The sequence below is a fragment of the Centroberyx gerrardi genome, chromosome 17, assembly GCF_048128805.1.
Source record: "Centroberyx gerrardi isolate f3 chromosome 17, fCenGer3.hap1.cur.20231027, whole genome shotgun sequence".
In the NCBI taxonomy this organism is placed as follows: Eukaryota; Metazoa; Chordata; class Actinopteri; order Beryciformes; family Berycidae; genus Centroberyx; species Centroberyx gerrardi.
Window position 1 is genome coordinate 5,166,449 of NC_136013.1, and position 27,803 is coordinate 5,194,251.

The following is a 27,803-nucleotide window of genomic DNA, read 5'->3' on the forward strand; positions in this document are numbered from 1 at the left end:
CGATGTATTTTTATAATAAGTGATACTTAAGTATGACTTGTGAGGCTTTGGGATGTTGCATAATCCATAAATGTTTAAGAGTATTTCACAAATTAGTCACTGCACTGCACCTTTAATGCGTTCCTCGTGAGTACACTGACTTCAGTCACGTGCCTGTCAAACCTCACATTCCCTCGCGCAGCCATCATCAACAAAACTGAGGAACTAGCATGAAGCAAGCTAACCTAGCTAACGAAAACGATGCTATTGCTCGGGAAATATAGTCATTACTGCCATCCGTACTGACTTAGTTACGTTGGGTGTTCTCGACAAAGGAACCGACGATTTCTGGTCGGGTTTAATGTGGCATGGGATGAGAAGGAGCAATAGGAGTATTCATTGCTTGCTAACTTCCAAGCTAGCTAGCTAGCTAGCTATCAGCTGTTGTTTTGGTCGGAGAGCTAGCTGGCTAACAAGCCAAGCATTACGGCTATCTTACCAGCCTGCGATAGCTTCTGTATTGCCGTGGGTTTGACAGATCGGATTTCCTCATTGCCTGCCGAAACATTAAACTACTCAGTTCAGTTGATGGCGACACATAAAGGTGTGCCACCCTGACAGACAAATCAACGGTCAGGCAATCAGCTGTTGTCTGACAGGCGTCAACACAGTTTGGGATCGATTCATCTGTAATTGAATCAGCAATAATATTTCAAAATGCATGACGCGTATGAACCAGTGCCTATTTTGGAAAAGCTTCCTCTCCAGATTGACTGCCTTGCGGCCTGGGGTAAGTTATTGACACCATCTCAGTCAGTGAGCAAGCAGTTTCTGTTTCTCGTTGACATTGGGCTGGCCCCTCGGGGTGTTGATTGAACTGCAGATATATCCGTTTGCAGTCCTTAGTGTCCCGTTTGTCAAGAAGATATGAAGTGTCCCACCACTGCTGCAATGATGCTCCTGCGAGCTAATTGATAGCTCGGACTAGGACTGACCATGTTACGCTGTTGCATGAAGGCATAATATGTCTGAAATGATTGATAACGTCCTTTGAACTGTTATTGACTGTGTCTGCCCACAGAGGACTGGCTGCTTGTTGGAACAAAGCCAGGGCATCTCCTTCTCTACCGGATAAAGAAGGATGCAGGTGAATAGAAAAACTCAGGGAAAGAGGGATAAAATGGAGTCCTTGTGTATCTGTAAACCTTAGACTCCACTTAGTCTAACCTGCTGCAAATGAAAGCTCCAGTCAGTTTTGATGAATACGTTGTCTCTTTTCCATTAGGCACCAACAGATTTGAAGTGACACTGGAAAAATCCAACAAGAACTTCTCAAAGAAGATTCAGCAGGTAGGTCTGACAGCTGTATGCTGAATGAAGCCTAGACTAGGTCCTATCAAATGGATTTTGCATTATAATGTGTATCCAACAGTTATATTGCTTTTTTATATTAATCTGAATGTTATAATTGGAATAAACAAAATGTGTCCTGTATGTCCAGATGAATGTCTGGTAGAGATTGGATTCTTTTGATTTCATCCTCCTTTTGTTGTGTTTCTTCTCTTTTCCGCAGCTTTATGTGGTCTCGCAGTACAAAATTCTTGTCAGTCTTCTGGGTAAGTTTCTTTCCCCAATAGATATTAATCAATATTTTGTTTCTTGATGAACATGCTTTGTAAGTAGTCAAGTTCATGTTCAAGTTTCAACTTTATTTGTCCCCTAAGGGCAATTAGGGGACAAATAAAGGAGGGTTCTTACATTTTTCAGCCCTGGACCTACAATCATGAAATTTAGACCAGGGACCCAGGGTCATATGGCTACTCTTGTAATAAGGAGACTGACAAGGAACAGGACTGTCACCAATTTTTTGTCTCAAAAAAAACCCAAAAAACCTACTGGTCTATAGTGTAGCAATACTATAAAGGCAATAGTTGACATTTTCCTGAGAGAACAACATGATAACTTGGATACTGCTTTTATCATTGATACACAGCGTAGCAGTTTTCTTTCTTTCATCTCCAGACAGAGATAAACCGTCATCTCTTTATTTCTCCTCTGCAGAGAACAACATCCATGTCCATGACCTCCTGACCTTCCAGCAGATCACTGTGGTGTCCAAAGCCAGAGGAGCCACGCTGTTCGCCTGCGACCTGCAGGTCAGCCGCCGGCCCCTTGTGGTTGCAGCCCAGGATTTTGGGCACTGGGCCCAAAATCATCTCCATGCCTTTTCCATTGCTTCCCATTCAAAATCTTTCTAGAGAGAACAGTTTTGAAATGTAGTAGCTGAAATTACGGCTGGGCGTTATGGTTGAAATCAGTATCATGATAATCATAAGGATTTTTTTTTCAATATATTGATATGTATCACGATATGGCTCATATATGCAAAATCGTGTTTTATCATGTTTCAAATTGTTTATCCCATTGAACTGAATGGTAATGTTAGGTGTAATGTCAAACAAAACTGAAATTTTCAAATAATGTTCCTACCATACCTCATTTTGAGTTTTTAAATAAAAATTACTTGTTATCATCAATTTAGACAGCAGAATTGTATGTCATGATATCCCAAAATCACCATATCGTCATGATATGATTCCACTGAAAGACGATAAACGATAATATTGAATTATCGCCCATCCCTAGCTGAAGTATAATATCTACACACTAGCAGGCTGGTAAAGTTTTAATCGCTGTTGCAGTGCTAAGAGAGAGAGTGAGAGTGGATGAGTCAGTGTCTTAATGGGAGGATATGTTGAATGCGCAGGGAATTTTGAGTGAGAAGTAAGTTAGTTCACTTCAAATGCTATGACACAGTTGTCATATCCCAATAGGCAGACTGTCATAACAACGATTCTTCCTTTCTTTTCTTTCATTTTTTTGTTGTACTAATAATTTCCCTGATGTGAGCAAGTCTTGAATTCTATCTTGTCTCTTTTGTCTTCAGCAATCCGGCTCAGGGGAGGAAAGGCTGAGAATGTGCGTCGCAGTGAAAAAGAAACTCCAGATGTATTACTGGAAGGATAGAGAGTTCCATGAGTTACAGGTACAGATAAAATACATTAGAGATATGACTCGCTGAAATAGGGCTGCAACTAACGATTATTTTCATTGTTGATTAATCTGTCGATTATTTTCTCGATTAATCGATTAGTTGTTTGGTCTATAAAATGTCAGAAAAATCGATTAGTGACGTCCTCAAATGTCTTGTTTTGTCCACAACCCAAAGATATTCAGTTTACTGTCATAGAGGAGTAAAGAAACCAGAAAATATTCACATTTAAGAAAGCTGGAATCAGAGAATTTTGACTTATTTTTCTTAAAAAATTACTCAAACCGATTAATCGATTATCAAAATAGTTGGCGATTAATTTAATAGTTGACAACTAATCGATTAATCGTTGCAGCTCTACACTGAAATATAGTCCCATGTTTAGAAGTTCTTTCCAAAGCATTTTCATGTCCATTCGTCTAAATGTTTTCTTTTTTTGTCTTGTCAGGGGGATTTTGGTGCGCCAGATATTCCAAAGTCCATGGCTTGGTGTGAAAACTCCATATGTGTTGGTTTCAAGCGAGACTATTACCTCATCCGGGTAAGGATAACACTGTATTTACATTCAGCTCTACTTATCTGTACTCAACTACAAGTTAATGAAGAGTTAAGTTACCTCTTAAAACACGTATTAGAGGCAAACTTTCCTCTATAACCTTGTTTTCAGTTTATGCATGGTAGTGTTATTGCTTATAAATATGTGAAATATTTTATTGTCTAAAACACTTTGTAACTGACTATACTGTTATTAAGAGGATTCTGTAATTCCTGACCCACCCGTACCATCTCTCCCCGTCACCTAGATGGATGGTCGTGGCTCCATCAAGGAGCTCTTCCCCACAGGAAAGCAGTTGGAGCCCCTGGTTGCCCCACTGGCTGATGGGAAGGTGGCTGTCGGGCAGGATGACCTAACCGTGGTGCTAAATGAAGAGGGTGTTTGCACCCAGAAGTGTGCGCTGAACTGGACAGACATTCCTATAGCCATGGGTAGGAAAGAGACTTTGAAATTATTTTAGTTATTTGTTTCTCCTCATAGAAAACGTAGGCTACGTTCACACTAGGCAGGCCTTAATGCTCAATTCCAAATCGCTGTTCATATCTGTTTTTTTTGGATGACTCTTTAATCTGTTCCAGGATGTAACCCATATCCGATACCAATATGAACTGACAGCGATGTCAAAAAGACACACGTATGCAGAGTAACAACAAAAAACGCTTTTCCCACTCCCTATGTGGGCTAGTCTTCTAGATAACATGGAAGGGTGTTGTGCCAAAATGTATTTCCCCATGCAGTGTGTATTCGCCTAGATTTCACGCCAGGTATCAATATAACAAAATCACTTCAATTTGTGTGTGTTGTTTTCCTATCAATGGTTTTTCAGCAGTAAATAGTTTTAAAAACATTTAACTGCATTGGAAAGAATGAAAGTAACCTACCTAGTTGCCTCATAATGAACAGAGATCAGGCTCTTATTATCTCAAACCACAAGCGTCTATTGATTCTACAAGCAAACTGGCAGGCTATAAATTAGTCTACTTAACTTTTATTAAGAGCGTGTCCCCCATGATAATTTCCTTGTGCAGTGGCAAAACAATAACACACACTGAGGACAAAATGAGGACACAACGCCAGGGGAAATAGGTTTTTAGGGGATTACAAATTTTGGCACAACATCAGGACAGAAGCCAAGCTGCCGTGGACACCAAAATTATGTCATTTGTCTCAGGTGAATGATGTAAGCTTTACTTATTGTCATGGCAACGCTGACAAATTCTAGGTTGCATGCCTTGGAATTTTTCAGTTTCAGTTTTGCGGTTCAGAACGGAATTTAAGATTAGATTAATCTCCTTCCTCTTTGGTGTCCGTGTTAAACATTTCATCTGTTGATCAAAATGTTCAGTTCCTGGGTGATAATGATAAGTTTAATTTACTGTGTATATATGAAGCATTTAATATTATACTATTGGTTTCATAGTCACTATACCCATGTCTCTAACACAACACTGCATTCACTTCTTGTCACACTGATGCAGGTCTGCTCACTTAGTAGTAATTGGTTACTAAAACAAATTGGTTTTAGCATATTACATAGATTTGGCCTAAATACTACCACTGCTTATTATCAGTAGTTGTCATCCAGCCGCTGTCTGTCTTTCCTGTTCTCTCCTTCAGTCTTTCCTTCCCTTGTGTTCCACATGACGCCTTTTTTTCCACTCAGTCTGAGCATGTATAGCTGTGGCGCTGTAGTCCACGTGAAGTCAGCTGGGGAAACGCAAACCCACATCAGCCTTTTTAACTCATGACTAAGACACCACAGGACATGCCTGGCTTACTAATGAAATTTGTGACAAAAGTAAATGCAGATGAGCTCTCGCATTATTTTAAAGGCCCTTCTTTCTGTTCCCATTGGAATGCAGAAAGACCCGTATGAAGAGGAAATGAAGCCTCAAAGCAGGAGTTTCAAACAGTTTGCAATTTCCTTGTTTTGATGTTGTGGCTTTGGCGTGCGTCAGGAGAGGATGAATTTAAAACCCTGCCAGTTTAAACTGACCTGACTGATCCACAATCACATCCCAGTCCTCTATGGCCACGGCTGTGGCGAAGAGCCTGGGCTCTTCCCCCCTGGGCGTCGTCTGTCCCACGTCCAGATTCCCAAACCAATCCCGTCCAGATAGCTGGCTCCAGCTGGATTTCCTGCCCCTGTAGCCTCGAGGTTTCCACTCCGCAATCACGACAGAGGCACCTCATGTTCTCACGACGGAGAGTCTGTGTTGGGTGGACACCAAAACAAGAACTAGAAACAAGAGCTAATCTCCCCCTCTGAAAAGTCAAATTACTTAAATTGAGATTATAAGAAACCCATAAGACCCTTTATCTTCTTGAGGTATTATGAGCTAGAAAATATTAATGAAGAGAGCCCTATATATCCATTGTGGATATATAGGTGAAGTTCATTGTGCAATATCTCTAAAATATAGAGGATCCATTCTGGAAAAGTGTTAGCATTTGTGACCCAAGTTGCCTAGTGTCCCTCAAAAAGTACTCCCATATGTTTGACTCTTGTCCCATCGATCATTTTGCAAGACACACAATATGTAAATCCACAGATGTTTGGTGAAATGTAGAAGAGATGCAGAAGGTGACATGCAGAATTTGACACTCTCGTCTTTTTTCTAATGTTCTCAGAGCACCAGCCTCCCTACATCATAGCTGTTCTCCCGCGGTACGTGGAGATCCGGACCTTTGAGCCGAGGCTGCTGGTGCAGAGTGTGGAGCTGCAGAGGCCGCGCTTCATCACCTCAGCAGGGTAAGGCAGTCTTGTCTTGTGTTATTGTCTCATTAAATGGTAGGATTTTCTGTAAATACTACTCTCAACACTGCACTACTTATACTACATATATCCCCTTTGAGTTGCTTTCTATCCGTATATTTCATTATTTTTTTCTCCACAGTGCTTTTGATGCGCGTAACATGAGGGAATTTCTTTAGATTTTGTGGGGGAATATAGCCAGAGAATTCTTAAATCTAAAGCACAAAACAGATTTTGGAAATACCTTTAGAGACAGTCGACTTTTTGCCAGACAGCAGAATGCAGAAGTAGAAGTCACACATTTTACTACATGCTTGCTGCATTACTGCTGCACTGTTGGTCCACCTCTAAGGCTGGCTTTACACGGTGAAACTTTCACGCAACTTTAGTTGGTTGAAACTTAGGTGAAACTAAGTTGCAATTGAGTTGCATGGTGTAAAGCCCTCTGCAACACACTTGAAACTTGTCTGAAACTCAGCCGCAACAGTTGCAAAACTCTCAACTTTGTGAAACTAGTTTCATGCAACAGCCAATCAAAACGCTGATAACGTGTCACATGACGACGTCAAACACCCGCGCCATGTCAACAAACGAACGTGAGCTAGGCAAATTTTGTTTAAATTGCAGTTAGCCGGTGGCTAACGTTACCACTAGCTTAGTTAACGTTAACATGACGGTTGTTGATCCATTGGTCTCTCTTTTGAGTAGCCAGTCCTTCACCCACAGATGTTTAGCCTTTTTAGGTCGTGTTTTTTCCTCCAGCATATCAGTAAGCATTAATGCACTGATAGCTCTCTTCCTATTCTCCGGGACAGCCATTATGAAACAAAGTAGCCAGCCAGTGCCAGAAGAAAAAGCGATACAACACGTCCGAATTGATATTATCCAGCGAGAAAACAATACAAAATAAGATACAAAGATGCAAATGTAGTTACAATGACACTTCCCACTTGATATAATCTAGCGAGAAAACAATACGACAGATGAAACATTACCTATCTAGCTAGCTAATTTTAGTGAAATAAACTATTAAATCGTGTTGCATGAGACTAGATTATTTTTGAATTGCTTCATGTAACTGTCAAGTTGCATGGAAATTATGTTTCATGCAATTTGCAACCTGCAACTAGTTGCGTGAAAGTTTCACCGTGTAAAGCCAGCCTAAGAGGAATTGTTCAGAAGAATTCAAATTTTGTTCCCTCTTCCACCATGAGAAGTTGCAAAGAATGGTAAACTGAAAGATTTACGGTAAGTTGTGTGTTACAATAAGCCCATTCAGTTCTATCTAGAAGACATGGGAAAGAACAGGCTGCAGCACTAGTGGAGGATAGTTGCAGGATAGATGTTGAATGGGGGACTTTTTTGGTGGCTACCACTGTAGTGCCATCAAATCCTATGTATATCATCCTAAAAAACAACATCTGCCTCTTTCATCAGTTCTCCTAGTTTCCATTCCACAGGACTGATAATGTCCTGAATTCATGCATACCAGCAAGAAAAAAAATGTGTGTTTCAATCTCTCTTCTCTGTCTTTTCCTCTCTCATCTATCACAGGCCAAATATTGTGTATGTTGCCAGCAACCACTTTGTGTGGCGCCTGGTGCCAGTGTCGATAGCCAGCCAGATCCGGCAGCTTCTTCAGGACAAGCAGTTTGAGCTGGCTCTTCAGCTGGCGGTGAGCAGCAAAACCACTCCCTTCAAAGCCAAATGGACCTCACTATCAAACCTTGTTATTAAATTCCTGATGATTCAATTTGTGTTTTAGCTCAGACGAAGGATCATAAAAAACACTTATCTTGATTAGGTACAGTCACTGCATTCAAACTGTAAAGAGCTCATGGCTTTGTACTCTATGATCTTGTGCAGTCTATCCTTCCAGAGGCATTTCCAAGAAAGAAGATGTCCATTCGTGTGGTTGTTACACTCCTGGAAGCCGCATTCTGATGAGCCGGGAGTAAACTAGAGACATTTTGTTGTAGTGTGATTAAATCAGGGTTTTTTTTCCCGCCAGAAGATGAAGGATGATTCCGACGGTGATAAGAAGCAGCAGATACATCACATTCAGAATCTCTATGCCTTCAATCTGTTCTGCCAGAAGAGATTTGATGACTCCATGCAGGTGTTCGCCAAACTGGGCACAGGTAGGGTTCTGCTTTTTCCCAGTGGACACTGTCTGTTATATTTGCAAAACAGAGCCAGACCTGGGTCAAGTAGTATTTGCAAATAATACCATATTTATTTGTTTTGACTTTTTGAAAGTAAATATGGTATAATTTTGGGTGATTGACAACTTATTTGAGGTCAGAGTGTGGTAAACCCCACCCATTTTTGCTCTAATCATTTATATTTGTGTAGGGCAGCCTAACTGAATTGAATCTATTCATAATTTTTGTCCTGTTCACTCTTTCCCTCTGTTTTCTTGAGTGGCAAACTCATGAGAAATCTGTTGCTTACTTGAGATATTTATTCACATCTAATTTGCATATCTCATGTCTATAAGAACTTTGTATTTCACACTGATTACTGACTTTTTATTGCACTATTGAACCCTTGACTCCAGGTCTGGTCAACTAATTGTTTTTCCGTATGGCGTACAGTATATTGTGTCTTTTATTATAAACCCTGTCTGCAAACCAAATTTCCCTTACAATCAAGGACAATTAAGTTTTGAATTGAATTGTATTGAATACTCTGCAACTGTGTACCCCATAAACATGCATCCTAAACAAACTCAGTATCATACATCTAATAAACTGCAATAAATATTCCCCTCCTGACTCCTATTCTACAGATCCCACCCATGTGATTGGCCTGTACCCGGACCTGCTGCCCTCAGACTACCGCAAGCAGCTGCACTACCCGAACCCCCTGCCCACTCTGTCTGGGGCAGAGCTGGAGAAGGCCCATCTCGCTCTTATTGATTACCTCACACAGGTGTGTGTGTGTGATGTCTTCGCAAGACATAGCAAATAAGAAAAATCCCTGGAAGTGGGACATTTTGTCAGAGCTCATTTGCGAAAGATGTAGATTTTGAATTAGGCCTTCGTTATTCCTAACAAGTGTAATAATACAAGCATACAAAGGGTTACGTTTGAGGAAATGAGTGTAAATCAATGAAAATATAGTAATACAAATGTGTCTCCATGTGTGGTTTTCTGTGTAGTTCTGTGTAATGCACTAAAGGAAAATGTCTGTTGAATCGCTGTTTGTTTTTTCCCCAGAAACGCAGCCACCTTGTGAAGCAGCTGAATGACTCTGACCCTTCTACCACATCTCCGCTCATGGAGGGCACGCCCACTATTAAAAGCCGCAAGAAACTCCTGCAGATCATTGACACCACCCTGCTGAAATGCTACCTGCATGTAAGGCCAAGGTTATCTTCCTTCTCTCTAAAGGAATGAAGAATTTCATTCCGAAATGCCATGCATCCATTTGGGAAAATAATCATAACTTGGTGTTGATCATTTAATATTTCTAAAAGCATCCAGTCTGTAAAAAATGTTATTGTTTTGTCAACCAAGCACTTAGGTGATCTGCTATCCTTTAAAATCAATCAATGAGTCAATCATTTTGTCAGAGTAGGTGTCACTTTTTTCAAATGGTTGATATCTCATTTTGGAATGAAACATGTCAGATTTCTCTTCTTGAAGTTAAATAAAACGCAACCCAACCCAACTGACATCCAGAAAAAGAAATGTATAACGTCCTTATATTACCTTTTGGATCGTAAGAGTAACTCATCTGTTCGCACTTTGAATGCACAGACACATTGAGTAAGGTGGGGATAATCAGGGAAAAACATGACTGTGGGTTCACACACTCATGTCTCATGTTATGCTTGTTAATTTACATCCAAAACACGTATTTTTAGATTATCTGTGAACCAAATCTAATTGTTTATATTTCATGATTTAGTTATGTCAGCTCTTACATATTTGGCAGCCTTCACTCTCAACAGACTGCAAAATGTTAAGATTTGGTAAGTCAGTAATTACAAGCAGGCCTAGAAACTGGCAGCAACGTTAGCCAGTTAGCTGTACCTCACACGTAGTCAGATGGGCCCTGTGTATCTACATGGAAAACCCATGGCTAGATTTATTTGAGGTAAAAATGAGTGAGGGTAAAGGGGAATGTGAGATTGACTGCCATTTAGGTGTAGTGGCTGCAGTAATTCAGCCGTTGTATCGGATTGTGGTGATAAAGATGGCTGGGAAACAACAACCTAAGGCAGTGTCATTTTGAAAATGCCGGGACAGACCAATGGCACGCAGCACTCCCTGAAGTTCCGTCAAAATCTGATCAGCGGCGTCCGAGATGGACCGCGGCTGATCCATAGTCCTCCCCACAATGACAAAAATGGACGGATGGATGGAGGTTGACTTTTGGAAATGTGTGATGTTCATGTTGTGTAATTTCTTCTCGCCCTTCCCCCCATTCAGACCAACGTGGCCATGGTGTCCCCCCTCCTGCGTCTGGAGAACAACCACTGCCACATCGAGGAGAGCGAGTACGTCCTGAAGAAGGCCCACAAGTACAGCGAGCTCATTATTCTCTATGAGAAGAAGGGCCTGCACCAAAAAGGTAAGGGGTTCGCCGGCTGGAGATGTTGGACATGAGGCAAATAGCAGTCAAGACAGTCAGAAGTCAGGCTGTGCTTGAGGGCAGAAATTCGCTGGGTAATGAAGATAGTCATGTCACACTGCTCATTCAGCTGGAGCTCTCGGATATGTCAGTCATTCTTAGTGAGATGTTCCCAGACAGTGAAATTGCCAAATGTTTTTCCTGTGCTGCAAAGACATCAGCTTACCTCATATGTTTTGGTTTGGCTCCGTATTTCAAAGAGGAGCTTATCAAATACGGAAGAGAGGCGCAGTGCTGTGTAGCGCCTTTCGATAAATGCCTAAATAAAGTGACACAGAAGGAACAGATGGATGCTGTTGTGCGGTACTGGAGTGAACGTGAAGAGATGAAGAGAAGATAAGTCTGTCACCACTTGCTCCTAAATGGCTCCTACAAACCTCAGCGGACGGGCCTCATGGTCAGTTTGAAGTTTCCTGAAGATATTCCAAGAGGATAAGAGCCAAGCGGAGAAAGAAACAGGTTTGGAAGGTGGGAAATCTGCTGAGAGCTCTTTGGCAGCTGTTCCATGACTCAGCAGCCAGATGAGACGATTTCACTGAAGTGACCAAGATGACAACATTTCCTCTGAGGTTCTGAGCACATTACATGATTGGTGTAAGACTTACCAGTTGCTATAGAAATGTGTTCTACCATGCAGGAGTACATTAAGAGCCAGGAGATATTCCCAAACAGTAAAGTGCCATTATCTGCATCCTTCCATACATTGAAAAAGCCGCTGCTGACCCCCTTTTTCATGCCAAGCTCCACTTTTTTTTTGCATTTGTTGCAAGACCGTTTAAACCATTTCTGGAGACATTTCAGACAGATGCCCCAGTGATGCCTTTTTTGGCAACGGAGCTCCAGTCCACACTGAGAGGCTTGCTCTCATGCTATACCAGAAGGGAAGAACTGGAGAAGATAAAGACACTCATGCAGCTGCTGAAACTAGACCCACTTGACAAAGCAAAGCATGCTCCACTCAAACAGCTGGACACGGGCTTTGCCAGAAAACAAGCTTTGGAGAAAGGTATCTGAAAAGAAATGAATCCTGTAAATGTACCCTTCGGTGCGGCACATGAGCTCTCTAGACCCTGTGACCATGGTAACGGAAGCGGAGAGTGCTACATCAAAGTCTGAGAAACTCTTACAGGTTCTGCCTCCCAGTGTGACCAAGCCTTTACTCCGGTATAAAGCATCCTTTGTGCATGTCAGTGTAAAACATAAAGCCGAGTTGCAAGATTTGTTTACAGCTGAGGGGTTGATGCGTTTCTTGCAAGATTTATCAGTGGCAGAGCAGAGAATGATGTACTGTGGAAGAAAAGAAAAGAGCTCAAACAAGAAAGGCAAATATCAAAGAAAAACAACAGCAAATAATACATAGCATTGAGACAAAAAGAGGCAGAGGAAATGGCAGACAGGGCAGAGAAAAAAAGACTTAATATTACTGACAAAATCAAATGCCTATGTAAAATTGTTAGAGAAAAGGGGAGAACTGGCAGCTCTAGAAAAAGGAGGACGACCCTGTTGGAGTGTGTTAAGAGACTCCGCTATTTGGTTGAATTTTGACATTGGCTTTTTTTTTTTCCTCCCAATTTGAGCACTTTGGTGGATAGATATATGCAGAATACAGCAGGCTACTTTTGAGTTTATTATGCAGAAAGTTTGTGGCCACAGACACTGGGCTATTGTTCAGGCCTGTTTAACCTAACATAATGCAGTAATGTGAGTCTTCTGATTTATTTCATTCTATTTCTTTATTTATTTTTCCAAACTGTGGCCTGCTTTTTGTTTTTCAGCATCTAATTCCTTCTGAATTGAACACTTTTTTCAGCTCAAGTTTTACAGACTTTCATATTGCAGGAAAACTTTGAGAGAGAGAGAGACAAAATTGCAGTAACTGTCTGTCATACCAGCTCTAGGTTGTTGGAAATGTCCTGGATTCTTTTTTTCTTGAAAAGAGTGGGAACTCTGGATCAATTGAACCCAGATAAAAGAGAGAAGTAGGCTAAAATACAGATCCGCACTGAGTGAAAAATCACTATAATATTCATATAGTATTACAATAGGGACTTGGTGTTTCTATGGTACTCTATAGTGAGTTAATATTGAGTGGGTATTATCATTCTTTCATTGGTTTCAGTCAGGAAACTGACATTTTGGTGCAGTAAATAAAGAGATTGTATAATATATTGATTTTCTATTTCTGTATTGTGTATAGATACACCCACAAGTGAAAATAGTGTTTTTCCACACTTCACAGACGCAAGTGGCTCTGGCAAAAATAGATAAGAGTCAGAGTGACTAGCTAAAAAAAATAGTGTTGCTTATAATATGGAAAGGACTGTTAGAAATGGAAACGGTGGTGGTTTAGCTATTTGTGCCAAGGCCTGTTTTATTTTTACTGTATTCTGTTTCATTGCAAAAACAATTTGAATTCCATGCGTTTAAGTATGAGTCGGGGCATAATAATTCATTTACAATGGTGGAGATTTATAGGCCTCTGTCAGCTGTTGTTGGCTCCCTTGGTAAACGGGCAGATCTGCTCTCTTCTTATGTAGACTCACAATTGGTAAGCATGGGAGACTTTAATCTAGATGGGTTATAACTGATGTTTCTGATCATTTTAAAGAAATCTGCAATGATCTTAATTTAACACAGACTATTATGGAGCCAACCTGACCTCACTTGAAAAACCAAACAAAATCAATCCTTACTGATCTAATCTTATCCAGTATGCCAGAAAAACATTAGCAACAGCAGTGTGTTTCATGTTAGCATTAGTGATCACTGACCTATCGCTTGCATTAGAGAAATGAGAATGAAGTGAACTCAACCATGATTTGTCATTAAGAGAAACCTCCGGAGCTTTAATGAAGAAGCCTTTATGTATGATCCTCTACCATAATGAGCTATGTCACTGTACAAATCCCTCAGGCCGAACTGGCACTGAGCGTCCTTGTAAGTACGTTTAACTCTTTGGCTGATAAATGTGAGTTCAGAATAAAAGACAGATTTAATCCTTGGTTCTCCCACAAAGTCTTAATATTGTTTCAATCAAGAAACAAAGCTTGGACAGTGGCTTGCCACACAGGGAGCCCTTCTCATTGGCTTGCCTTCAGGCTGCTTAGAAATAAATGCGCCCCCCTCTGTGAGGAAAGCCAAATCAGAATATTACATTAGCTCTTCTGCTAACCCAGTTAGGTTTTTTTTGTTATTCTCTTTGTATACAAATTGAGCACTCTTGGGCAAAGAAGGTCCCCCGTCCCTCAATGTTTTTTGCAAAATATTAAATAAAAGTTAAAAGGGAAAATTATTGTCACTAGAAAATTCTTCTAGCGAGTAAAACTGCATTGGGAGAAAAGTTTTTCTTTTCATTTGTTCAAAGAAAAGTAGGCTTTGAAGACTCAATTTTCAATGAAATTTAGATGAACATTTTATGCAGCCGGAGATGAATCATCAAAGAACGGATGACAGATAAGTCAACCAACTGGATAATGACAGATTTCACAGAGTTCGAGTTTATTTCTCAGCGTTTGGTTTGTCTGTCATAGGCATAGCCATGACAAATAAATACATAACAATAAAAATGCAATGAAACATCTGTATCCAATTTCTCTGTCAGATTGGTTGCTGAATTCTGGGGGTTTTGTATTCAAATGACAGATCACTTGAGCTCATTTGATGCCAAACCTACATCAGAGTTTGTCAGTATTCTCATTGTTATTTTCCAATTCACATACAAGAGGCATTGTGAGTCGAATTGTTTCATTATGCTCAGATTCAATGGGTATCAGTTATGGGCTTTATGTACGGGTTGTAACAAAGCTGTACTCTCAAGGCGGATCGTCTCTGTCAGGCTGCACAGTTTATCTCCGAGGAGGTTTCCCACATGCGGTCGACTCGTCATCCTCGTAGATCAGAGATTCTTAATGTTATTTGGATTGCGGCGGCATTTCGTGGCGGATTCTGGGCCGTTCTCGCTGTGAGCGCGGCTGGTTTTAATCGGCCCGCTGCAATTTGCTCTTGTGATGTCATGCTGCTGAAGCCGCGCTCTCTCTCCCTCTCTGCCAATTCAAACCAGCTGTTCCCCGGCCACCAATTAACATGATGCATCTGCCACATCCAATTTCTGTTGACGGAGGAATTATGTAACGCAGCGAGTGCACACCAAGTAGATGACATCTTGCTGCTTTCCGTCACCCTGCCTAATCTCGCGTTTGTTCTCACCCCCCTTTCCCCCGCTCCACTCCTCTCTTCTCTTCACCCGGTTTGCCCTCTCCCAGCTCTCCAGGTGCTGCTGGATCAGTCCACTAAGGCCAACTCTCCGCTGAAGGGCCACGAGCGAACAGTGCAGTACCTCCAAAGACTGGGTAAAGCTGAACGGCCAGCACCTTCAAGCCTCACACAAATCTGTTTTAACTTAGGGTATCAAAGTCGCCATCTCGGCTAGATTGGGGTGGGAAAGTCTCTTAGAAAACTAGAATTTGAAAATGTTCACCCTGATTGAGTGTGGATGTCTGATGTGTATAATTTGCTGTCTGTCACACGTCTGGCACTTTCTCTTTGGGCTGAATGTGAGGTCCTGTTGTTCCTTCTACCACACATATCACTGTTTACTGTGTAACTCAGTTAAATGTGCTATGTGTTGGACTTTTAAACACCAATAAGTGTCAAATTAATTGCAAAACCTTATAACTACTTGGCAATTACATGGTCTCATTGGTAAACAAATGAGACCATGTTGAAGACAGCTGGTAGCCTCTGTCTCACACCAGTGTTATTGTTAGTGTTTCTCCAAATTAAGACCACATTTCCCATAAACCATGCTGCTTCCTGTCACAAAGACGATGTTGCTTCTTCAGTTAAAGGTTTTCTCTTTAACCGAGAAATACATTTAGCAATACAGAAGATTTTCTATGAAGTCATACCTGGTGGCACACAATGTAAAATGCAGTGTAGAGGATGGTAGAGGCTGCTAATCTTCTCCGTAGTGGTCTCATTTGTTTATGTTAATTATACTATTGTCTCAAAATGAATGTGGTAACGATGGTATTGATGGTAAAATGCTACTTGTAGCACCTTGAAAGGGATTCTGATTCAGGTTTTCTAAAATTGTGTGTGTGTGAGTGCTGAATTGGGGCTTATTCTTGTACTGTGCCTCCGTATTTACTTTCATTCCTTTTGTTCCTGCTCAGTAGAGTTAAACTTGCCTATCTCCTGTAATCCCCTCCCCACCACACACACACAGGAATTGAGAATTTGGGGATAATCTTTGAGTTCTCCCCCTGGGTGCTGAAGATCTGTCCTGAGGATGGGCTGAAGGTGGGATATTGAAATTCATCTCTAAATAAACTTACACCAATAAATCTCTCCACCAAGGGATCAAGTTATATTAAGATAGTGCACTTTGTACAAGGGTGTTCAACACAGTTATCCAGTTTTATTGCTTTTATTCCATGTGCAGAAAAAAATACAAAAGCCTGTTCCCATCTTTATCTACTCTGACTGTATTTTTTGTCCAGTTCCCATGAAGAAAGCTTGCATGTAGATTTAAAACCCTCCCCTCCTCTCCAGATGTTTACGGAGGACCTGACAGAGGTGGAGACCTTGCCCAGAGACAAGGTGCTGAACTTCCTGAAGGAGGGCTTCAAGGAGCTGGCCATCCCCTACCTGGAGCACATCATCTACATCTGGGAGGAGACGGGTCCAGAGTTTCACAACGTGCTGATCCAGCTCTACCTGGAGAGGGTCCAGGGCCTCATGAAGCAGTACCTCAACTCACTGCCAGAAGGTACGAGCAGGAGGCGACTTGAAAGTTAATGTATTTAGTTAAGAGTGTCTGCGGGCCCTTAAATAGTCTCTAAATTTAAGGCTTAAATTTAGATAATGTGAGAAAATGTCTTAAATACTGTTTTTAGAGGTTTTAAAATGGCCACCATGTAATGAAGGGGTTATTTTTTAATTTTCATTTTCATGCAAATATGAAATTAGATTGAGGTATTGACAGATTGTAAAAATTTGGAAGCAGAGTTGGAAAGTAAGGCAAATGCTTTGAATTATGTAGTTTCATCACAAGATGTGAACGGGATTGGCCGTAGTGTTGGTTTTATTTTCTTCTGTTCTTTTACATTACTTGCACTTACAGTTGGTCAGTAAGTTTGATCCACATGCATGTACATAACAGGGTTGATACAATATGCAGCAATTGTTTTGTTTTCATCACGTCTGCCTTGATAAACACAATTGGACATCATATATTTTAAGCAGTTCATTTATTTTTCTTATACTGCCCATTTATATTTTCATTAGATATGTTCAGTTGCAAATAGGGTGTTTTTGACAGGCTATTTTCTTTATTTTATTTGTTAAATTGATCTTAATTCCAGGTACCATCAAAAAGTATTGTCTTGTCAAAAAGTATTAAATTTGGCTTCCTGAAACCTGCAGATACACATATAAAGTGAAAGAAGAAAAAAGACACAAGGGGATGAGGATAGTTACCACCTTGTTAACACAATTGATGACTTTCCCCACCACCCTTTATTTTAAAATGGAGAGAAAAACTCGCTTTACCTTTCCACTTTCCCCCTTGTTAAACTTGATCAGCTGGGACCTGTGTGGTTGGTAAAATAGTCAAAGTGGCTGATGAATTTTGGGATTGACTTGACACTGTAGCCTCCAGGCAGAAAAGTAAGTTGCTGCTCCTTTTCTAAGATATGTACTACATACAGATCCTGGTAGTAGATATGCCCAGGCTACAGTCAAAGCCTTTAATACCCTTAGATGCTGGTCTGGGGTCAGTTTTACCACTGGTGGTCAATTTTAGGAAAAGGAAAAGAAGAGTTGATCCCTTGTTAGAGGACGCTCCTGCTTTGGTCTCCAACCACAGGAAAATCAGGGCGACCCAGTGTTTAGAGAGCTTCCTGTAACCGAAAGGCCACCAGGTTTGATCCCCACAGCAGCCAGTGAGTCCTGTCAAAGCGTCCTTGAGCAAGACAAAGCTCTTAAAATCTGCTCAGTCACTGTAAGTTGCTCTAGATAAGAGAATCCACGAAATGCCCTAAAATGTAAGAGTAAATGTCAGAGCTGAAGGGCAACGTGTCCCTGGAGCTTAAATACCTTATTCAGGGATGTGGAGCTCCCTGAATAGCACAGGCTTCTTAACAAAATCCCCCCGCCACACTTAGTGCCAAAAGAATTATTTATTTTTCTTGTGTTTCATCATGATTGCATCGCTGCATATGGATTCGGTTTGCCTCTGCTTGGTCATCCAAAGAGTTGTCTCTCACCGCTCTGCTAGTAAAGTTTGTGTCGGGGCTCGTTATGAAGTCCATTGGTCTCCGCCTGTTTGTTCCATTTAATGCCTGTCCAGGGACCGAGCATTGAAATGGACCCGCTGGCTAATGCTGGCACATTTGCAGTGATGCTGATTAATGTGCACTCTGCCGGTGAAATAAACTAATAAAACCAAGTAATTAAATAAATAAATCTGTCCTTGAGGCAGGTTACTGCTAGGGGCTTTGCATCACGGTGTGTGTTGCAGCACACAGCCCATGATATTAGGATAGTGTTACCATGAGATTATTGTGATTCTCAACAGAGAAATGAGACTTTGTGTCGTTAAAAGAGAGTCTTGTTTATTTTTAAGTCGGCGCTCAGTCCAAATTCTTCAAAGAAAACGCAGCCTAATTAAACTAAGAAGCAGTTCAACTTTCTGTTTTCATCTTGGAAAAGGGAGGAGTATGAAGAATAATAACATTGCACTATCATGACACTGAAAACGTTGCCGGTACAATACAGCCAGTTTCAAAAGCAGGTATATGTTTTTTATATGCATTATTTATACTCACTGTATTATTAAATATTCTTCCTGTTTCTAGATGCACTTTAGGTCATGGCCGGGAATTTCACGATTGAGTAACTAAATAAGTAAAATTGTATACCTATGCCTTTTGAAACACCTGGTATTTTGTGACACAAAGTATCATATTGATACTATAATAAAAAATAACAATCACACTCCTCTGTCCTGTTGCAGGAGTGACAGCCGTCGCTGCAGGGAAGGAGGAAGGCGACCTGGGAGAGTTCAGGACCAAACTGTTGACTTTCCTGCAGATTTCTATCAGCTACGAACCAGCAAGACTCATCAGTGACTTCCCCTTCGATGGTAGGCACTGGGTTCACACTTTTATTATAACGACACGTGAAGACAGGACGAGTAGCGCATGCCTTCTATTTGCAACACAAATATAACTAATGATGTGGTAGTTCTTTGATGTTTCGCTGTATGATCCTTTCAAAGAATCTGATCGAAAAACACTTCAAAATGATGTCTGTAGTGTTTATGCCTTGGGTTAATGATAGAAATCATTTTTAGCTTTTGATGCATCACAGAAAACTGGAGAAATTCTACGTAAACCACTGATTTTGACCTCAGGACAGAACTTTCAAACAACAACTTTGGCTTAACTTTGATCATAAGCACAAAATGTGTCCCTAAGAAACTTTAATAAATCAGACTTGTGAGTTTATTATTAGAGACTTTTTTTCCCAGAGTTTTGTATTGCATAGTGTATGTTGTTTTCATTTTACAGGGGAAAGGCTTATGAAGTGTTGTCCAACTCAGTGTATATGTCGTGTTTGTACTGAAGGGTGTAACTGTTACTGTAGTTGCCCCAGTGTGCTGTGAGTTTGCACTTCTGACCTGGTTTTCCATCTCCCAGGCCTCCTGGAGGAGCGGGCGCTGCTCCTGGGCCGGATGGGTAAACACGAGCAGGCGCTCTTCATCTATGTGCACATCCTGAAAGACACCCGCATGGCAGAAGAGTGAGTAGTCCTACAAAAATGACAGACTCAGACATACTGGGTGGGAGATGAACACAAACCACTGGTCAAATGTTGGTCTGTGGCTGGCAAGTTTGTCAGTTTTTCAGAGGTTCTTTTCTAAAACACTTTGACTGGTAAAATAGTGGAAGTAGCCGGGGAATTTTGGAGTACATCGGCCACTGTGGCCAGTGAATAAAAAAGTTTGTTTCCTGCCCTGCATACATAATTATCTACCAGCTTTTTCCTGCCTACAGGCCGCAACTGAAATTAACTGAAATTACGTCATGTGATTTTATTGTGCCATCCTGATAGTTGCAGTGCTGTGTGCTTGTTGGTAAAATAAATTGAATCAATTAGTCACCATCATGGAAACAAGGAGAACTTTCTGTTGAAGCTTTTCTCTGTGTGCTCTGTCTGCAGGTACTGCCACCGGCACTATGACAAACTGACTGAAGGAAATAAAGATGTAGGTACCTTTTTAATGTTATTTCAATTTGATGTTTAGTTTAGTTCACTTTAATGTGTTCATATGTTTAGTTTTACTCTATGCCCTGTCCTCTTGGTTTTTACTGTTCTGTTGTGTTGTTGATTTTGACCGCTTTTTTTTCATTTGTTATGCTTCGTTGCCTTCTGTTAGTGCCTTTGTGTTCCCTGTAAGTGCTATACAAATATAATGGATTATTAATGGCACAGGCACCTGATGATGGACATGTTGCCGGTTGTCCTGCAAAAACCTCACATCGCCAGTTTTTCCTCTTCATTTGACCATAATTGACAGCTGATATTATCCCTCACGTGTATCAAATGTTGCCTGACCCTGTGACCAAGCCACACCGATTAATAAAGCACTGAAAATTACTAAATTGCCATCGGAATCAAAGGGAAAATCATCAATTCATTCCCAGTTCTTGAAAGGTTTGCTAACAAATACAAGATCTCTATGGGACATAGAATATTGAATGTCTGTATGTAGAGTGATTATGTAGTCTACTGTCCATCATTGCTTTACATTACATCTTGCACTCTCATGCATGCACTGTGAAACTCTGCCTTGTCCATCTTCTGCACCACAAATATAATATATAAGTGTCACAATACTGTAAATAAACTCTGATTCAGATCATATGTGAACAACTATTAACCCCCCTGTTTCTTCTCTGCAGGTGTACCTGTCTCTGCTGCGAATGTACCTGTCGCCTCCGGACGTCCACTGCCTGGGGCCCATCAAGATGGAGCTGTCTGAGCCTCAGGCCAACCTGCAGGCAGCGCTGCAGGTCCTGGAGCTGCACCACAGCAAGCTCAACACCACCAAGGTAAACAACATACACTCCCAACGGCAGGACAGCGCTCCACACCAGACCCGTCAAATAGTATTTACAAATAATTCACAGTGTTACTATATGTATTTTTTATCTCCTTGGCTGGGGTTTACTGCATCAGGACAATTTAGACAGTGTCAAGAAAGTTGTCAGTCACAGAAAAGTACTCTAAATTTACTTTTAAATACTTTCCTGTGATTGTCAAAGTCTTCTGGCACATAGATTAAATTCTTGCACTTAAATTCAATTTTCCTATGTGGCAACCTCCATCTGGTACTTCAAACTGGTGGTTCAATGCCAAGAATTATTAGCAAATTCAACCCATTGACCCTTTGCTCTTGTTCGATTCTGGTAATTATTGCTAATTCAGACAAAATGTCACAGCAAAATTGAGATTGATAGCGATCGTATTGTACTGGCTGGAATAAAACGAGGTAAAATAACAAGATTACAAATGGAACACACTCCCACAAAATTAGTCAGTTGGCATTTGGTGCGGAATTTAAACAAAGAGTGAATTGAGCACAACCTCTTTAAGCATTTATTAGTTTGTTTTTAGAGCAAAATGAGAGGGGTTCGCACTGTTGGGGGTAATCAAATTGGTCCCATTGTGTTAGACAAGATCCAGCAAACCATAAAAAGATTTCCACGAGGGTACTGATCTCTCCTGAGAGGTGTCTCTTTGATATCTTTGCTGAAATTCCTCTCAGACATGCATTTTGACTACCTGCCCCCAGAACCAAAATAGCAAAGTGTTAATTGAATAAAAGCTGTTCTGTTCAGAATCGGCTCATGACCTATTTTGCATGTCGTATCTTCTCTCCTTTTCATGACGCGCTCCACTGAATGCTATCTAATAAAGACGTTATCCCTTGAAGTAAGCCTTAAAAAGCTGTTTGAGCTTGTTTTTCAATGCTGCCAACTGCAGAGGATCACTCGATGCCACACAGTCCCGCTGTTGGCCGAAAACAATCACTCAGCAGATTGTCCGTCCCTTCTCTCTATGTCTCATCACAAAGGAAGAGAGCCACAGTCTATGAAGGCCCTCCACTGAGTCACTGTAAATATTTTAGCAGCAAAAGTGATCAGGTTTAGCTGTTATCTGTTATGTTCTCGCTCAAGCGGAATACACCCTAACAGACCTCGCTGTATCGGCGATTCAGAGCGGATGTGATTGCGTATGAAAGGCACCGGTGATCTGTGTCCGACCACAGACGTGTCAAATTAAGAGTTTCTCAGGGGGAACACTGCGGGTTTATGACTGGAGCTCTCCATCTTGTCCTGCTCTGCTACTCTGCCTGGCTGCGCTCTCTCATTGACTTTAACGGCACTCTGCTTTCATTTCCCCTGGCTGAGCTCCCGGAGCCTGGCTTGCCAAGAGCGCATACAGAGAGGAGAGAGCGAACACAACTTCAGGATGCTGTGAGGCTTGTGTCTGACATGAAGGAGTTTGTGTATTTTTTAACTTTTGAAGTTGAGTGAGCACGCTTGCTCTTTTTTCAGCGATGCCCTCTCCTCACAGTCGCGTGGTTTCACATTCACAACTGGGAGCTGCCCAGTGCAACCCCAGTCTTCTGCTGTTGGCCGCTGGGAAGCTCTACTTGACCAATTAGGGTTAAGTGACTTGCTCCAAGCCACATAACGACAGTTTGTTGAGGGATGAGAGAATATTTTCACTCAGGTTCCCCACTCTCTTCTCTCCTCAACCTCCACCAATGTGACTAAACGCTTTTAGACTTTGAAAAGCTTCCCAAGAGGACATGGCAAAGTTTATTTTCTCTGAGTGGAAGTATTCCTAGTACTAATTTGATTTTATTGAGCCAAAAGATGACAGGAACATTGGACATCAACTCTATTTGGTTTCCCTGATCATTCACACAGAACCACACAGGCGAGGCAATTGAGTTATTGTAATTTCTGAAGGTAAGAGAAGATGAAGTCACTGGTAATGCAACATGCAACAAATTACTGCTCCCTGGAAAGAATATGTAAGGTAATGTTAATACTTTTGAAATGACTAATGAGTAATATTACTTATTTTTTAGTTTTGACCCAATTATTGCCTGTGAAAATGACAGTCCCCATAAGAAGGGGTCATACTTTCTTGTTCCCTGTGTTTTAATTGTCTCCTGTGAATTAATTCAGCAATGGTGCAGCAAGAAAATTACCACCACTTCTAGAGAAAATGGTGAATTAAATAACATTTGGTAGATTAAAATAACATCACAGTTTAGCCTAATTTGCTCCTAAAAGCAAAAGCAACACTACTACATACCATTCCAGTTGAAGAGTTAAAACCTTGTAAATCTTGTCTTACATGAATAAAGTTCTCTCTCTTCTAATGAAAGGGTTGTTAAGTCTTCTAAAGTGCCTTTGTTTTTTACCACCAACGCAATCTCTGGTCAACAATATTTAACAAGTCCGCGTTTCTGTTCCCAGGCTATCAACCTGCTCCCGGCAAACACCCAGATCCGAGAGATCCGGGTCTTCCTGGAGAGCGTCCTGGAGGAGAAGGCCCAGAGGAAGCGCTTCGACCAGGTGCTGAAGAGCCTGCTGCAGGCCGAGTTCCTCAGGGTGAGTCGTGGAGGCGATGAGTTTGATTTGAGTTTTGTTTCTTGTAAATGAGATGAAATTCTCAGTGAACTTACCCTGTTAAAATAAAGGTAACATCGAATGTGGTTAGCTGCTGACGTGCTGATGTTGGTTGGGTAAACTTGAGTAAACCCTTACTAAACAAAAGGCTTTTTCATGTGGAGTTGCTGCGAATTGACCATCATGTTCTTCCTAGGAATCAGGGGCTGGATTCACCAATGTGTTCTTAAGATAGTTCTTAAGAAATGACATGAGAGGAAATTTTAGGAAGTTCTTAAGAAGGCTCTTAAGTGCAATTCCTCAATATTTTCTTAGTAACAGTCTAATTTCTTACGAATTTCTTTAATTTTCCAACTTAAGAACTTCTCAAAATAGGGCCTGAATTAATTCTGGTTAATAAACTTTAGGCTTACTACCATTGAGGCTATAGGAGACGAGGCTAGGAGGCAATCCAAAGTGCTTCCATCTACAAAACAATTGGGGAAAAACCTATTTAGGGCAACTAGGGCAAAGATTTAAACATTGGTTGCTGTTGGTAGCTGTAAAATTTGCTAGCTTATTTTCAATAAACATGAGACCGAGGCCTACCTGGCCCAACACCAAATAAAGCTTTACAATAAATGTTAATCTTAATGTTAGGAGTAGGGGAACCTATGAAGACTTTGAACTATAACCTACTTGTCTAAAATTTGGTTAAATATATGATATTAGAGGCTTACCTTTTCACTGTGGGAATTTTAAGACAGGTGAAGGGCTGTCTTAAAGTTAAGAAAAAAATCAAGAACAAATTTGAGAACTTTAATTTCAAGAATACCATTTATTCGTAAGTATTTTTCTTAGGAAGAAACATAAGAAGAAAGTTAAGAAAATATATATAAGAACTGTTTTTGAGAATAGCATTTTTTCCTATTTTTTTCCTTAAGACTAAAGTTAAGAAAAAAATGGCACTTGAGAAGATTTTTTTTCTTAAGAGGGTTTTGTGAATCCGGCCCCAGGTCCTCTGCCCCCTCGCTTAATAATGTAATGTGATCCTTTATTGATCTCCGCAGGGAGATACTCTTTTTATTTGCTTCGCTCCAGGGGGTCAGAGGACAGGGTCAGCTACAGAACAGCACCCTGCAGCTGTAGGGGTTCAGTCATTTCTTCCAGGACACCTCAGCAGGGGGGATTTCTTGCCAACATGGGAAGCTTGAACCCGGCTCTTCAGGCTGAAGGACAGACTCTCAGACCATTAGGCTCTGTAGTCGGCACTCAAAGGCAGCTCTTTGGCTGAAACGGATCTTGATGGTGTTAACTGTGCTCTCTGTCTCTGCTCACCAAGCATATCCCCCCTGTTTTCAGGTGCAGGAGGAGCGCATCTTCCACCAGCAGGTTAAGTGTGTCATTACTGAAGAAAAGACCTGCAGGGTCTGCAAGAAGAAAATAGGAAACAGGTAATACTGCCTCGCTGGATTTTTTGTCCATGTGTACTGTTTTTAGGGATCTTTTTGCACAGTTATTTGGGCAATGTCATCCAAAGCATCACATTAATGTGGGAATTATGCCATTGTCAGTATACAGTAAGCTGTACCTCTTCCATTTACTTTTTTTAGGGTAGTTTTTTGTATCTGCAATCCCATTTCCAGGAGCATTTAATGAACTTGAAGCAATTCAAGTTGTGCCCTTGTTAATTTTGTACCCTGCTATCTCTACCGTCATTTTAGTTTGCTCATGTACATTTAAATTAAATACCTGTTTTATTACTCACTGGATCATAGCAGATAATCTTATTGACCGCTGGGCATTTTGCTCTCTCTCTCTCTCTCTCTCTCTCTCTCTCTCTCTCTCTCTCTCTCTCTCTCTCTCCTTCAGTGCTTTCGCCAGGTATCCCAACGGAGTGGTGGTGCATTACTTCTGCTGCAAAGACCGCACTGTGTGTCCCACTGAGCAGTAACACCCCACCCCCCCCCCCCGGCTCCCCACCCCCACCCCCACCCCCCACCCCCGCTCTCTGCCTGACACAAGCCACACTGGGGAACAAACCCATGATGACTGATAAAATAGTGTGGACTTCCACGTTCAGCCATCCTTGAAGGAGAAATGTGTCGGGAGGTTGAAAGGGCATCAGCTGTAGCCAAGCTGGTGGAATCGGACTCCATCCGCATAACATGCAGTTTGGTGGACGCTTCTCTCCAAAGCGCCTTACAGAACCATGAGTGCATACATCTTTTATTTTATTTTTTTTTAACATGGGCTAACCCTGGCACTGACTGTGTCATGCTCTACCCGTTGAGCTAAGCAGGACCTCCTACTATAAGGCTCTCTCTCTCTCTCTTTCTCTCTCTCTCCCTCTCTCTCTCGCTCTGTGCATGAGGTAACAGGTGGAATGTCCCGGGTCGGTCTGCAGGAGGGAAAACACTATGGAGAGAGAGAGAGAGAGAGAGAGAAAGAGAGAGAGAGACTGACATTTGAAAGCATGTGCCACTGTAACGCTAGAAGGGATTCACTCCGCTACGCCTCGCCTCGGAAGAAAACGGACACTATTGACAAAGACGCTCAGAGGAAAAGGAGCTAAACAACAAAATTTAGCCCCTCGCTCTCAGCAGCGAGGGGGGGGCGCGGTTTGAAGCCTCGGAGGTCGTGTTTTTCTTCTCTTCCTGCCTCGCGCCGTCTCCTTCCCCTCCTGACACTCTGTAGACCTCAAACACCGGGTCTTGATATGCCATAGACTCTACAGAAGTATTCTTAAATGCCTTGTGTGACTCTTAAGATTGTACTTACAGTGAAATCAGCTGTCTGTCATGTTTATGTACCTTTTTTTTTTTTTTTTTTTGTTCGCATGTGTCGGTACGGACGTATTGGACTAAGCCTAAGCAAAGCCACATTCATCTCATGTTTGCTTTTTCTTTTGTTAGTGTATATTAATTTAAATATTTGAGCAGGCCACTCTTCCATAGACTATATGCACAGCCATGTTTTTTTTTCCTCACTCACTGTTATAACGGATCTGCTCTTGAATTATTGTTACCAGAGAATACAACCGTTCTCATCTTTCTTGTATTGATTTTCTGTTGTTTATTTTCCAACATGTCGAAACATTTTAACTCATTCTTTTTTTTTTTTCAAGGGCAGATCACAAAAAGTACGGCACTTTAAAAGTGGATGGATGTTCCTGTTTTATTTATTGTTAAATCACGCGTTCGCCTGATGGTAACTGGAAGTAATGTGATAGCCTTGGAAGGTGTGATGGATCCGTGCGTTTTGACGGCAATATTGTAATCGGATGTGTCCGTCTACCGTCCGCCTGGGAGGCAATTCAAGAAGCAGGAGTACTCGGTTTATTGATAAAGAATTATATGTAATTAAAGTCCATTTTAGATCCTGTATTTAGATGAAGCTCTTATCCAGGCTGAATTAGAGTGATAAGGGTTCAGTGTTTTGACACTTCAAACTGATCACATGACTGCTGATGGACACATTGGCGCAAACGTCTCTCTAACCACTAAGCTGCCTTCCTGGTAATTGGAATAATTTGTCTAATTAAGCTTCAATATTGGTTCTTAAGCATGAGTCATTTACCAACCAATATCTCAATATGAAGGATTCTTCAGAAGTTGTAATGTTTTTTTTACCTGAGTCTCCTGCTCCTTAAATTCCCCCCCTTCCCACCCTCCCTGCTTTTGAAGGTTTGCACGCTTTCTCTGGTAAGACTGTTTCACCATGTTTTTGTAGTGGGAACATTTGTACCACTGTGTATACTGTATAAAGGGTGAGAGTGCTGACGATCGATTTCTCATTGAAGCAATTGGATTCTGAGGGGCGACCCGACAGGTACCGTATGTCTGTTCTGCTTTAATCAGTAATAAACCTGCGTTTCCACTCATGTTGGTGTCCGTGTAATACCACCAAGTTTTAACAGCGGCCCTGCTGGTGTTCATTGTGTATAGATATATATAGATATATTTATAGATGTGAGAATGAAATTAAATGGATTCAGCTGATTCCTCTTTAACGTGGAAGTGGATCTCTTCTCCAAAAAATGTGTCGGTCTGAAAATATACTTTGAAATTTCTGAGTTTTGTTCCAAAATGAGACGTCCACCACTTCATATATTTTGCACATACT

General features: G+C 41.2%; 1 protein-coding gene across 2 annotated transcripts; it reads left to right on the forward strand.

Annotated features, from left to right (window-relative positions):
• The first annotated feature begins 186 nt into the window (after positions 1-186).
• vps39 (VPS39 subunit of HOPS complex) lies at positions 187-27,561 on the forward strand. 2 transcript variants are annotated; one of them, XM_071909561.2, is made up of 24 exons: positions 187-769; positions 1,061-1,126; positions 1,265-1,329; positions 1,553-1,595; positions 2,041-2,135; positions 2,927-3,025; positions 3,480-3,572; positions 3,835-4,018; positions 6,219-6,339; positions 7,897-8,017; positions 8,354-8,483; positions 9,134-9,276; positions 9,564-9,704; positions 10,782-10,923; positions 15,246-15,332; positions 16,211-16,284; positions 16,537-16,753; positions 19,001-19,129; positions 19,686-19,788; positions 20,209-20,254; positions 20,952-21,101; positions 23,547-23,681; positions 25,041-25,132; positions 25,551-27,561. In XM_071909561.2, the coding sequence occupies exons 1-24, from the start codon at positions 697-699 to the stop codon at positions 25,630-25,632; spliced, it is 2,631 nt and encodes an 876-aa protein (XP_071765662.1). In that variant the 5' UTR covers positions 187-696; the 3' UTR covers positions 25,633-27,561. The 2 variants fall into 2 exon arrangements, with proteins under 2 accessions (XP_071765662.1, XP_071765663.1); XM_071909562.2 differs by having other exon boundaries at positions 8,357-8,483.
• The last annotated feature ends 242 nt before the right edge of the window (positions 27,562-27,803 follow it).

What these genes read in the sequence shown, in the direction of transcription:
- vps39 (XM_071909561.2), top strand. Translation starts at nt 697, where the DNA reads ATGCATGACGCGTATGAACCAGTGCCTATTTTGGAAAAGCTTCCTCTC. An exon ending in TCTCAAAGAAGATTCAGCAG is followed by an intron (nt 1,330 to 1,552) that starts GTAGGTCTGACA and finishes TCTTTTCCGCAG; the next exon opens with CTTTATGTGGTCTCGCAGTA. An exon ending in TTATTGATTACCTCACACAG is followed by an intron (nt 9,277 to 9,563) that starts GTGTGTGTGTGT and finishes TTTTTTCCCCAG; the next exon opens with AAACGCAGCCACCTTGTGAA.